The 12725-nt window shown below is 36.5% G+C and overlaps 1 protein-coding gene across 1 annotated transcript; it reads right to left on the bottom strand.

Annotated features, from left to right (window-relative positions):
- Positions 1-1106: 1106 nt before the first annotated feature.
- Positions 1107-3757, bottom strand: LOC126598891 (phenylacetaldehyde oxime monooxygenase CYP71AN24-like). Its single transcript, XM_050265270.1, has 3 exons — positions 2544-3757; positions 1769-2402; positions 1107-1582 (listed from the first exon to the last, which is right to left on the bottom strand). Exons 1-2 carry the CDS (start codon positions 3543-3545, stop codon positions 1782-1784), a joined length of 1623 nt encoding a protein of 540 aa, XP_050121227.1. The 5' UTR covers positions 3546-3757; the 3' UTR covers positions 1107-1582; positions 1769-1781.
- Positions 3758-12725: the final 8968 nt, after the last annotated feature.

Raw genomic sequence — 12725 nt, 5'->3', positions numbered from 1 at the left:
TAATGATACAAATTTTAATTTTGGTGAAGAAGGAAGCAGAAACTATGAATAACGATAAAGATCTTGAGAAAATTGGTGTGAGATTTCTAAGGATGGATAGTGGATTATATGGAGGATTCAGAAAGGATTAGGTTGTAAACATATTATATGGATGGTGGATTATTCAGAAAATTGGTATGGATTATATGGATGGTGGATTCCTGATCGATTTCCGTCATTCGTTAAAAATCTGATCGAAATGTATCCCCAAAGATTGTAAACAAATTGTGACACGTGGTGCGACGTGATTGGTCAAAAATCTTATCGGAAATCTATCCTTAACGATTTTGAAAAGGTAACAGCACGTGACACGACGGTATTGGATAAAAATCTTATCGAAATTCATCACCAATAATTATCTTTTTAGATAATAACACGTGGCGCAATGAGAACGATTAAAAATCTTATTCAAAATTACAAAAAAAATATTTTGTATTATTTTATAAATAAATAAAATACTAATATTTTATTGCCTATTGCTAGGGCTATTCAGTGTAAGGGTGGAGATGCAAAATGTTGTTACTGTTCATTAAGGGTAATTCTTGTTTACTGGGTGAATTAAATAGTGAATAGCCCTGGGGGGCCTTAGCAACGATGGAGTTGCTCTTAGTAATCACTCAGTCAAAGATATTCAGGCTATGTTTTGTGGCTTTTGGGATAGAAGGGATTTGGTATGTGTTTCTATCTTCTCCATTTGTTCTTGTATGAGTGAGAGCTATTTGGTATATGTGGGTTTTGGGATTTGAGAGTAAAATTCGATTTGTAATCTCCATTTTGATATTAGCGGAATTTCCTCATCTTCTTTGAATTGCATGTAAGCCAAACCAGTATAAATCCTTGTGTCATTATAGATTGTTTGTCTTGTCATATTTTTCCGTATTAGTTTATTGGTTTCATATTTGACACTTCCGCACAACGGTTTCTAATTCAAATATTTCCATTAAATGAAGGTTCTAATAATTTTTCCAATAAAAACTTGACCGCTTGGGATTGGCCATGAGTACTACATTTTTCCAAAAAAAGACTCAAAAAATTAACCCAAGAACTCATCCAAGGTGGAATGGAAGTAGCTAAGATGGGAGAAGTGTTTATTGAGATGCCTCTGAGAACTTATGCAAACAATACATTTTATATAGTTTACCATATCATTAAGGCAGACAACTTCTTCAGCAAAAAAACAAAAGAACAACTAGATTAAGAGCAAGTTAAACACGAAATCTCTGGATGGAGGGATCAAGGAGAGTCGGGTACCGGCACAAGAATCAGAGGAGCTTTCTTACGGACCGTGAGCCAATAAACTTCAGTCATGTCCAAGGCTTCACGCAATGCACTACCACTAGTACTAGGCACTTTCCAATCAAACCAGTACAGAATGTTCGCAAGCACCTGTTCGGCCGAAAGAACCCAAAGGCAATGCCCAGGCACCCCTTCTCCCAGCACCAAATGGGATGAGTTGAAAGTCCTGGCCCTTGAAATCAATGGGGCTGTCCTCGAACCTCTCTGGGATAAACTCCTCCGACCTGTCCCATACTTCGGGGTCCCTCTGTATGGAAATCCGAAATATGTATTATTATAAAAAACTATGTATCTGTTACAATTTCTACGCAGTCACATTACAACGTCTCGTTGAGGATCAAAACATTGTAAAGTGCAGAATTGCTAAAGCAAATTCAGGTGAAACAGAAACAACAAACACAATTAATTAAAAGCATATATAAGTATGACGGACCTCTATGGAGGGATCAAGGGTTGTATGGGATTGGGATAAGGTTGAGAGAAGCTTTCTTATGGACTGTGAGTCCGTAAACTTCATCGGTGTCCATGGTCTCGGCCAATGCTTTACCACCACTAGGCAATTTCCAATCAAACCAATATAGAAGGTTGGAAAGCACATATTCAGCTGAAGCAACCCCAAAGCCGAGTCCAGGGCACACTCTTCTCCCAGCACCGAATGGGATGAGTTCAAACTCCTGACCTACGAAACCAACGGACTTTTCCTCGAACCTCTCCGGGTAAAACTCATCGGGCTTGTCCCAGACTTTGGGGTCCCTTTGTACCGAGTATGCGCTGACAAACACTTGTGTTTTCGCAGGGATGTCGTAACCTCCCAATTTCACATCTGTACTTGTTTCACGGGGAAGTAAAAGAGGTGCCGGAGGATGAACTCTCATATTTTCTTTGATGCAACATATCATGTAGGTCATTTGGGGGATGTCAACATTCTCATCTACAAATCCCTTTTTCCCCACCACTCTTCTTACCTCTTCTTGGGCTTTCTTCATCACACGCGGATTTTTTGCAAGCTCTGTCATCAACCATATCATGGCAGTCCAACTAGTATCACTTCCTCCGACAAACATGTCCTGAAATCGTAAATTAAGAAGCCAAATCAATCTTCAGCCATAAATATATATATATATATATATATATATATATATATATATATATATATTATCAATGTTATTGTTATAGAGAGTAAGTTATGGAGGGGGATATATACAGACCTGTAGAAGTGCTTTGAGGTGGTCACTTTTGAGCTCAAAGTCATTGCCATCCTTTTGAACTTGGAGGAGAATATCCACGAAATCCTTCTTGCGAGGCTTGCCTTCTTTCTCTGCCTCCTTATGTTCGGCAATCAACTTATCGAAGAACTTATCAAATTCGGACCAAATTGATGTCAAATGTTTAATGTGGCCTCTAGCACGGTCGAGCCAACTCATCCTCGGACCAAAGTAATCCGTAAAGCTGAAACTCATGAGTTGGCACATCAAATCTTTCGCCACATCTCCGAACCACTTGTTCTCTTCGCCCTCAAACTTTTGTCCGAGAATACACCTGCAGATGATGTTGTTGGAGGTTGCCACCAGCAGATCACTCAGAACAATAGGACCCCCGCCATTGAGACTCGACGCTTTGCGAATCTTTCCGACCAACTCGGAAACTTCTTCAACCCTTGCGTACTGAAACTGTGAAACCCTCTTAAGACTGAGAAGCTCAAGAACACAGATTTTCCGAACTTGCCTCCAGTACTCCCCGTAAGGAGCAAACGCCACATCATGAGCGTCATAGAACAATATTCCTGGAGCAGTGGCTTTCGGCCGGCTGCAGAAAGCAATGTCCTGCGTCTTCATCACCTCCTTGGCCATCTCTGCAGACGAAACAATCAGAGTCGGAACTTTCCCGAAATGAACTAGCATTAAATCGCCATACTTTTTCGAGAGAGCATGGAGAGAAAGGTGCGGGAATGTGCCTAACTGGTGAAGGTTTCCGATCAATGGCAACCTTGGCGGGGAAGGTGGTAACTTGAGTTTGCGTTTCTCGTCGCCAGTGGACGATGATCTAGTAAACGAAAAGAGAATGAACGCAGAAAGGACGAGAAGAGAAAGAAGAAAGACACTCTTCTGCAGCTGCTCAAACACAAGTGCTAGAAGAGCCATTGCTGTTCTAGCTCTTGTTGCTGGGTTTGTCTGGATGCCTGTTTGGTAATGTATTAAAAAAACATTCATAATTTATCAAAACATTTCTTAAGAATATATTTTAAAAAAAATTTAATTTAAAAAAATTATTTGGTATGAGATTCAAAATTATTTTCAAATTTTAATAATTAAAAGAAAAGAAAAAATATCTTACAACAACTCTCCGTTGATTCGAGAATTACTACATTTTTTTAAGTCAAAGATAAATTTGTTAGATTAGAATTCTGATATAATTCGAACTCATATAGTAATGCAATGGCAAAACTCATCTTTACCAGTGTAACAGACGAGGACTTGCGTTCTAATGATAACATTTGAAAAGGATATGTTAACCTTTTATTTTATGTCTGCCTTATTATGGCAAATACTCGAATAAGAATTGCATTGATGATTTGCATCTAAAAAAATGGGCCACGTTGGTGTCTATTAAAGTTTCATAATTTAGATTCTCAGAAGGTAGTGTGAGATTTTCTAGCATCTGATTTTGTACATCATATAATAATTCAGAAATTACAATAAAAAAAACAAGGAAGAGCGGTCAAATTTCTTCTTATATTTTAGTATATTTATCTTATGTATTTATTTTTTATTAATTTTTTCTTTTATTTTAAATATTTCTAACTTTGAATTCATTGTATCGACTAGTTGGATCATAATCTCTTACCATAAAAATGGCTGCATGCGTATTCCTATTTCCTATCAACTTTTCACATGTGAACCACATTCAACTTAAAGAAATAATATTCCGAAAAGGACATTTTATTTCTTTTCCATCCCTTTCCTTTATATCTAATATATCTAACAAATATAAAAAATAAATAAAATAATAGTAATACCACATTTTGTAAGAACCAGTTTGTGCAAAACTTGAGTACGAAAAGACATACATTTTTGACAAAGTCATCAACTCATTTTAATCTTGGAATCAAGGAGCCACTTAGTATTATAATGATATTTCTCTTCATTTGTAAGTGAGAGATTTTAAGTTCGATTTTCGTCAAAGACGAATTAGAACTCACGTTATTGTTAGCTCATTGCGAGGCTAAACTCATCATCTTTTCTCTTAGTGTAAATAATATTGTTTGTTAAAAAAAAAAAAAAAAGTCACAAGAACATCATCTTTCTATAGGGAAATGTTTACGTATAGCTTATCCCAATACGCAATTGCTTATCCCAATACAAAGTCATATAAGGCATATTCTAACGAAAAGGGGCCAAAATGTCATGTTTAGCCTTATAGCTCTGCAAGAAATTATTTTTAATGAACGTCATGCCATATTTTATACTATCTCCAACCGAGGGGGCCAAAAGATCATAGGCCAAAACATAACCCTTTGACAAAAAAACTCATTTCCAACTGAAAGATGTTATTTTTTAATATAGTTCTATAATGAAAAGAACCTCCGAACAATAACCAACCAATAATAAAAAAGATTGTACCTAAATCAACGTCACTAAATAGTTTAATGTTAGGTTTATCAAATAAATTTATTTTAATTACGTCTATACGCAACATTTCACTAGACCAACCCCAAGGATATTTTGGCTCTTGCATGGGTCCCGGTTGTATTATTAATTTTTTTTAAGCCCAAATTAAAGTTTAATTATTAGTCCGTCCACATGCTGGTATAATTCTTTTTCCAAAAGTACATAAGATAATATACTAAAAAGTACATAATATAAGAAAAATATATAAATAATATATTATGAAATTTTAATAGTCAATACCGGGGATGAGATTACTTGCAAAATATGCAATTAAGATGTTTACTTTTGTGTACAAAAAGAAGAGATAATTAATTAACTTTTTGCTAAAGCTGCTTTAATTAATTAAGTTGATGCATCACTTTTTTTTTTTTGGTCAAGGGAGAAATTTTATTTCAAACAAACACATAGTACACAAACTTACAACAAAACAAAAGCCCAACAACATCAATAAACAACCAAAAAATGGACTTAAAAAAACATAAACATAAAAAAGCCCATAAGGCCCAAAAACGAAAGAACATCCGAGAAGCATCCACCACTTTCTCCATTGCCGATCTGAGGAGCTTCCAGCCAACCAATTCTCCCACCACCATCGATCATCTTATTCTCAGAAGCCTCATGCGCACAACCATAAGTAAGAGGTAATCGGCACCCAAACGAAAGAGGTCAACCACCTGTGTGAAGCTCAGTGAGCAACACTGTCGGAAACGGCAAACACCAAGAAGAAGGTGGTGGTGTTGGAAACACCCAAGCCAGTGAGAACATTCGAACTCTACACACGAACTCCACAAAGAACACGATTGAAAATCAAAGTAAGGAAGGTCCAGGAAGAGGAAAACACACAAGGGTTGAGGAATTAGATAGGCAAAATTGAAAATTTGGGAGAACCAACAGTAGATGCAGGGAAAGTAGAAGGAGAAGAGGGAAAAGAGGACCCAACAACCGACCTTAGCCGAAGCTAGAGCCAGTGCCACCGGAAGTGCTTAAAACTGAAGATCTCACAGAATCAGTAAGGAAGATTCTCACTCTAGAGAGAAGAACTCTCACTTCGGAGAGAACACAGGAATTACTTAATTGTTGATGCATCACTTAAGAAGAGGTTTTGCTACAATATTGCTTTTTTCAATCGACATGTGATTAAGCATGGAACTTATCTAGTTTATGGGACCAGAAGGCGCTGGCTGGGCTGTTGCATCGAGCTAGCTGGCTGGCTCATTTTGGCCAGCCCACTAGCTTGGTGTTTTATTTATGGCATGGTGGGGCCCACAAGCCTTTTAGCCTAACTCTCGATTGGAGATGGTTTTTATGTCAAAATTGGCTATATTTTGGCCTATGACCTTTTGGCCAAGTCGGTTGGAGATGGCCTAAAAGTTTCGTAATTCATCACGAAACATCTGATACTCTGATTTTAAACCATATAAAAGTTTCATAAGTCACAAAATGTACGATATTTTGGATCACTATAGAATTGTGGTATCTGCAACTTGCCAATCTTTTAAATTTGAAGTGAAAGATGAAATCTTGGGAAACCCCACAAAACAAATAATTTAAAACCATTCAAGCAATCAGGCAAAGTGGTAAAAATAATGTAAAACTAAAGGGTAAGTATAGAGAATTACATTTACATTATGTCAGTCAATACCTGATGGGCAATAGCAGCAGGTGGATTCTGGAGTTCAGAATGCAAGAAGCTACCGTCCCCTGTAGAAACACAATGTTGTCGGTGCCATCGAAGTTGAGGGGCTGCGGGTGCTACTCAAGTAGGTAGTGATAAGACTGGAGGTTGGGGAAGCATAGAAAGGTAGGTGGCCTTGAATTATCCCATGTTTATTTATTTATTAATTTATTTTACTATCCTATTTATTTTATTTTATTTTATTTGTTAGTTTTAGCGGAACAACGGTAACGAAGAATTTGTGGTCAGATTGGGTTAATGTGCAAATGGTCTAATTAAATGTTCCCAATATTAAGAGAAACCAGTTGGGGGTAGAAATTTCTGTCCTAAGAAGGTAACTAACATTTATCTTTCAATATTTCATATTTCTTGCTTACATGTATACTATATAGTAAAAAGTAGAGTTGGGTATGACTGTAAAATGGAGTGGGTGGAACTGAAACCGAGCCGAGCCTCTCGGGCCAACTCCAGCCCCGGCTAGACCTTTGCTTTTTGATCTCATTGTATGTGTTTATTGTGAATTTTCATATTTTTTTTAGAACTATTCATAAAATTAAGCCAAGTCAAACATTATTTTTCTAAAAGTTAGCGAAAAGAATAAAAAACAAAGCTGAAGTGATATATAACAACTTTTTGGCCTAAAATTTTCACACCATTGGAGGAAGAAACTCAATTTCTCACCAAAAGCCTAATAAATTTCTTTTCACCTTAGGTCAAAGATTGGAGTTGGTCTCATTAGGCAAGGTCGACATCGACCACATCACTATAATCTATCAACGATAATATATTAAATACATAACCAATATGATTCAGTGTGGTCATTTTTTCATGCTATTTGTCAAATCCATCGACATTTGAAGATACAAGTCGTATTATTTATGCTGAGTGGTGAAAGGTATGTTGAGACAATCAGAAGGAGAGAGGCGTGGGAGGGGAGATTGCTACATTTGTGAAATGAGTGAGTGTTAGTCTAGACTAGTTCATTGTGAAATACCATTAGTCAAAATTATTTAAATTGATTCGACAAAAAAAATTATTTAAATTGATTCTTTAGTCAAATTATAACCGGTTTGAAAAATATATGATAGTCGGGTCGAATTTAACCAATTTTTTGGCTTTTAAAATATTTAGTACTTAGAGGAATGTACGAATTCTTAAACTACTAATGACGTGGTAATAATGTGAATAAACAAAACTTAATTTAATTAAAAATACATCCAGAGAGAATATTAATTTTTTTTGTTGGAATTGAAAGAGTATTTGGTTAAAAAGGTGAAAAACCTTCAGCCGACGTCCTCATCTTCTCGATGTAATTATTACTCTGTATACTTGTCCACATCCAGTAAAAGAAGAGAAATCAGGAAGAAGAAATAAAGATCTTGAAATTAGACGTGGAATAATAATATTTCTTAAGAAATTAGGACGAAGAAAGAAAGATCGTGAAAAATATGAGAGAGACGTGGAACAATAATACTACTTGAGAAATCAGGACAAAAAAAAAAAGATCTTGAAAAAATACGAGAGAAACGTGGAATAGTAAGACTCCTTGAGAAATCAGGACGAAGAACAAAAGATCTTGAAAAATACAATAGCGACACGGAACAATAATACTCCTTGAGAAATCTTGACAAAGAAAAAAGATCTTGATAAATATGAGAGAGACACGGAATAATACTAATAATAATAATACTTCTTGAGAAATCAGGACGAAGAAACAAAGATCTTGAAAAAAAAAAAAAGAGACGTGGAATAATGATATTACTTTTTATAATATTTGTCAAATGGTAATGCAAGAGATATGATAGATGATCTAGGAATTCACCCATGGTCTCCTTGAGGTTCAATATGCTCTATCACCAATATCAGCGATATTATCTAAACTTAATCATCAGTAGAGGTCGAGTTTTATCAGAAAAGACCTCGTTAATAATATGAGTAGAATATTTCATAAATTATATAGATATTTTTATATGTTTGACGTAGGGTCCTATTCTCTAACACCTAACATTTTTATTGCCAACAAAATATATGAAAAGGATGGGAGAGACGAAAATTATAATATTGCCAATAAAAAAATATGGTGTAGAGGAGAAAAATAAAAAAATAAATTGATATCAAACTTGTTATTCATTTGAACTTCTCACCTCCAAGCACATAAGAATATGGATTCTTTAGATATAGGTCCTTGAAACTCCTATTTTTCAAATAAAAACCCACCTAAATTTAAATATTCAAATAAACTGTCATGTAGGCAAATATATAACCAACTATTACACTACATTTACAACTTATGCCCCAAATCCTATTTTGGTCAATAAATGTTATTACTCATCCTAATTATGATGAGCAATTAAATCCATATGGATATTTTACCTTTCTTGTATCATAAATATTAGCAACATATATAAATTAATTTACCAAATTAAAAAAAAAAAGACATATCTTGTACGGAAAAAAAAATTGTTTGAATCATGTAATTACTTACATACAAATTAATTTACCTACTTATAAAATATTATACTAATTTACCTGCATTTTGAATCATGTAATTACCTACATACAAATATTATACTAATTTACCTACATTTAAATTAATTTATCGTACTTATAAAATATTATACTAAGTTACCTATTCCAAAAAACAAAATAGTGATATTAGATAATGTTCGAATGTTGTGGGTTTGTGCTTGTAGGCAATTAAATAAACTCTCACATCCCAGACGGGCTCTGCCGTAGTACCATATTATCTGCTTTGGGCTTACCATTCCCTCACGTATTTGTTTCTAGGAACTCAGACGAGAACTTCCCAGTGGGTCGACCATCCTAGGATCACTCTTGCCCTATAAGGAGGTTATAGGGAGGGGAGCATGTACATATAAGGCACATCACTCCCTTTCCATTGGTCGATGTGTCCATATAGCACGAGGTATTTTGGGAACTCACTGGCTTCAGATTCCATTGGAACTTCAAAGTTAAGCGAGTTCGGGTGAGAGCAATCCTAGAATGGATGACCCACTGGTAAGTTCTCGTTTGAGTTCCTAGAAATAAAACCGTAAGGGCATGGTTGGGGCCCAAAGCGAACAATATCGTGCTACGGTGAAGCCGGTCTGGAATGTGACAATTTGGTATCAGAGCCATTTTGCCGTTCGGTACGAATGTGCCAGCAAGGATCCCGGGTTCCCCTTAAGTGAGGTGGATTGTAAGATCCCACATCGACCAATGGAGAGGGGATAATGTGCCTTATATGTACATGTTCCCTTTCCTATGGCACGAGGCCTTTTGGGAACTCACTGGCTTTAGATTCCATCGGAACTCCGATGTTAAGCGAGTTTGGGCAAGAGCATTCCTAGGATGGGTGACCCATTGGGAAGTTGCTCGTGAGTTCCCAGAAACAAAACCGTGAGGGAATGGTAAGCCCAGAGCGAACAATATCGTGCTACGGCGGAGCCGAGCTCTGAGCCTTGGCCACTCCCTCACGGTTCTATTTCTGGGAACTCACACGAGAACTTCCTAGTGGGTCACCCATCCTAGGATTGCTCTCGCCCGAACTCGCTTAACTTCGGAGTTCCGATGGAATCCGAAGCCATTGAGTTCCCAAAAGGCCTTATGCTATAGGGAAGGGAGCATGTACATATAAGGCACATCACCCCCTCTCCGTTGGTCGATGTGAGAACTCAAATAAACTTTTAATCTAATGCACATAAATCATGTAGGTAAATTAGACCATTTTGGAATTAAATTAGACCTTTTAAATTTTGGTTTGATGGAATAGGTAAATTAGACTATTTTGTAGGTAAAAATTAGTGATACATATAGCTTTTGTTTTGTGCATTAAGGATTGGAGTAATAGCTGAATGTGTTTTAGGTTTGTTGTTGCGTTGGTAGGTAAATTAACTTGTATACTATTAAAACATTTCATAAAACGTAATCATTAAATCATGTTTTTCATGTATGCATTTCTACTATTAAAACATGCATTTTAGAAGGGGTCCACTCACAAATATTTCGCCGCCGAAGAGCCACACAAACTAGCGAATACGGAAATGCTACAATATATGCACCTAAGCACATAAAGGGTCCAATTAATAAAACTATAGTATAACAATTGAATTTTGGGAAACGGACATAAAAATGGATCCAGGACGTCGAAATTAGCCTTAAAAAGGTCCTGAACGAAAACCTGAAAAAAAGTAAAAAAGTCAATGATGATCGGTCAAAGTCAACGATGACCGTTGATCGGGTCAAAGTCAACGGTTCTGGGTCAAAGGTATTGGGTTGGACCAGGTTAGGCCTAAAGGGTTTGGGTCCAATGGGTTTTAGGGTTTAAAGGGTATTAGGCTTGAAAGCCTGGCCCAATGCCTTTGGGTTTTTAAAAAGATAAATAAATAAATAAAAATAATTGGGTTGGGCTTGGGTAATTTGGCCCAAGGCCTAGACTTAAAAGGATTTGGGTTTGGGGTAATTGGGCTCGGTCTCAGCCTAAATGGGTTTGGGTTTCAGTGTAAACAGGTTGGGTTGACCCGTTTTCAGGCCAAGCTTTTGGCCGGTTTCTAGGTTGATTTTCCAAGGCTCATAACTTCTTCGTTACTTAATCAAATCGAGTGATTCAAAGACGAAAGTTGTAGTACTTGACGAGATGAAGAGATTGGTACCTTGCACGAAGGCTAACTAGTCGTAGTCTGGCTAAACAATGCCTTAAAAGTGGCAGTGCTCGCCATAAAATTTGGAAAAGCTACTCCAAGCTTTTTTATGTGATTCATGCGCATACATAACTTAAAACAAGCTTCGACCTACTCCTAAAACACAACCAAAGAGTTTCTAGAAGCTTACCAACTCAGAAAATTACAAAAACGTCGAGGAAGATGATGAATAGTGAAAACTTTGCTAGAGGGTTCCTTGGCTTGTCATGGAGCTTTCAATGCTTCTCCTTCCACATGGTGGTGATTTGGGGTTCTTGTTTGTGTGTGTGATTCATAGAAGGGAGAGGGAGAGAAAGAGAGTTGATAGTTTTAGAAAGGGAGAAAATGGGTCACGAGTCCAACAAGAAGAGGAAGAAGAAGGGCTGGGTAAGGGGAAACCAAAAAGGAAAAATGGCCCCACATGGCACATACATTAAGATCCAAAAACAATTATTTTATTTTGTTTTAAATCGAGGGTGGGGTTTTACAATTTATCCCTTTAAAAGATTTTCATCCTTGAAATTTGAAATAACTTACTACACTGAAAAACTCGAAAATAGGAAGAAGAAAAATATATATGTATAAAGAAGAAATCAAGTCGGAGTGGTTGCATCAAAGAGATTATGCCACCTCATCGTGAGTGGGTTGCCAAATCCTCTTCCATGCCTCCAAGTTCCTACTTTCTTCCCCCATCAGTATACAAGTAGAAAACATACTTTATAAAGATATAAAGTCAAAAACATATATCGACGAAAGGTCAAAAATATGTATGTAAAATACGATATTGTCCAAAATAAATATATACTAACATATGGGTTGAAAACTCGTGCTGAACTTAAAACTGATGGAAAAGACTTCCCCAAACATTTGTAACGTCGGAAAACACATATAACTATAATAAGATAAGTCAAAATACTTGTACTGAAATTCAAAACTAAAAAAGAAGTAAGTGCGTCTCACCCAAGAATTCATAACGTCACGTACTCCGAGAACATATATGTCTTTGGGTCGAGCTCCAACAATAACAACTCAGTAACATCTATCGTAGATGGGTCAATCTGCCCACCTGCTTAATGAACCCAACGAATAAGTTATCGATACAATAGTCGGCCGCTCGTGATATCGATCACACATTTGTTGTCTCGATAAGCAAGCGAAAATTTCCAAAGAGTATAATTTCTCATGTCGTATATCTGATCCTCTGAATACAAGTTTGCAAAATTCCTATGTCAACCAGTGTTGCTTGTATAAACTCTCGTACCATGTTGCAAAAATGCCATCCCCAACCAAACAAAATAAAAACTATCGTCGTAACAACTCCAACCAGTACGAAGCATCCCATCCTCTTCAGTTCTTCCAAATGTGACC

This window comes from Malus sylvestris, chromosome 14, assembly GCF_916048215.2.
Source record: "Malus sylvestris chromosome 14, drMalSylv7.2, whole genome shotgun sequence".
Classification (NCBI taxonomy): domain Eukaryota; kingdom Viridiplantae; phylum Streptophyta; class Magnoliopsida; order Rosales; family Rosaceae; genus Malus; species Malus sylvestris.
The sequence above is the reverse complement of the archived record's forward strand: the minus strand, read 5'-3'. Positions and strand labels throughout refer to the sequence as shown.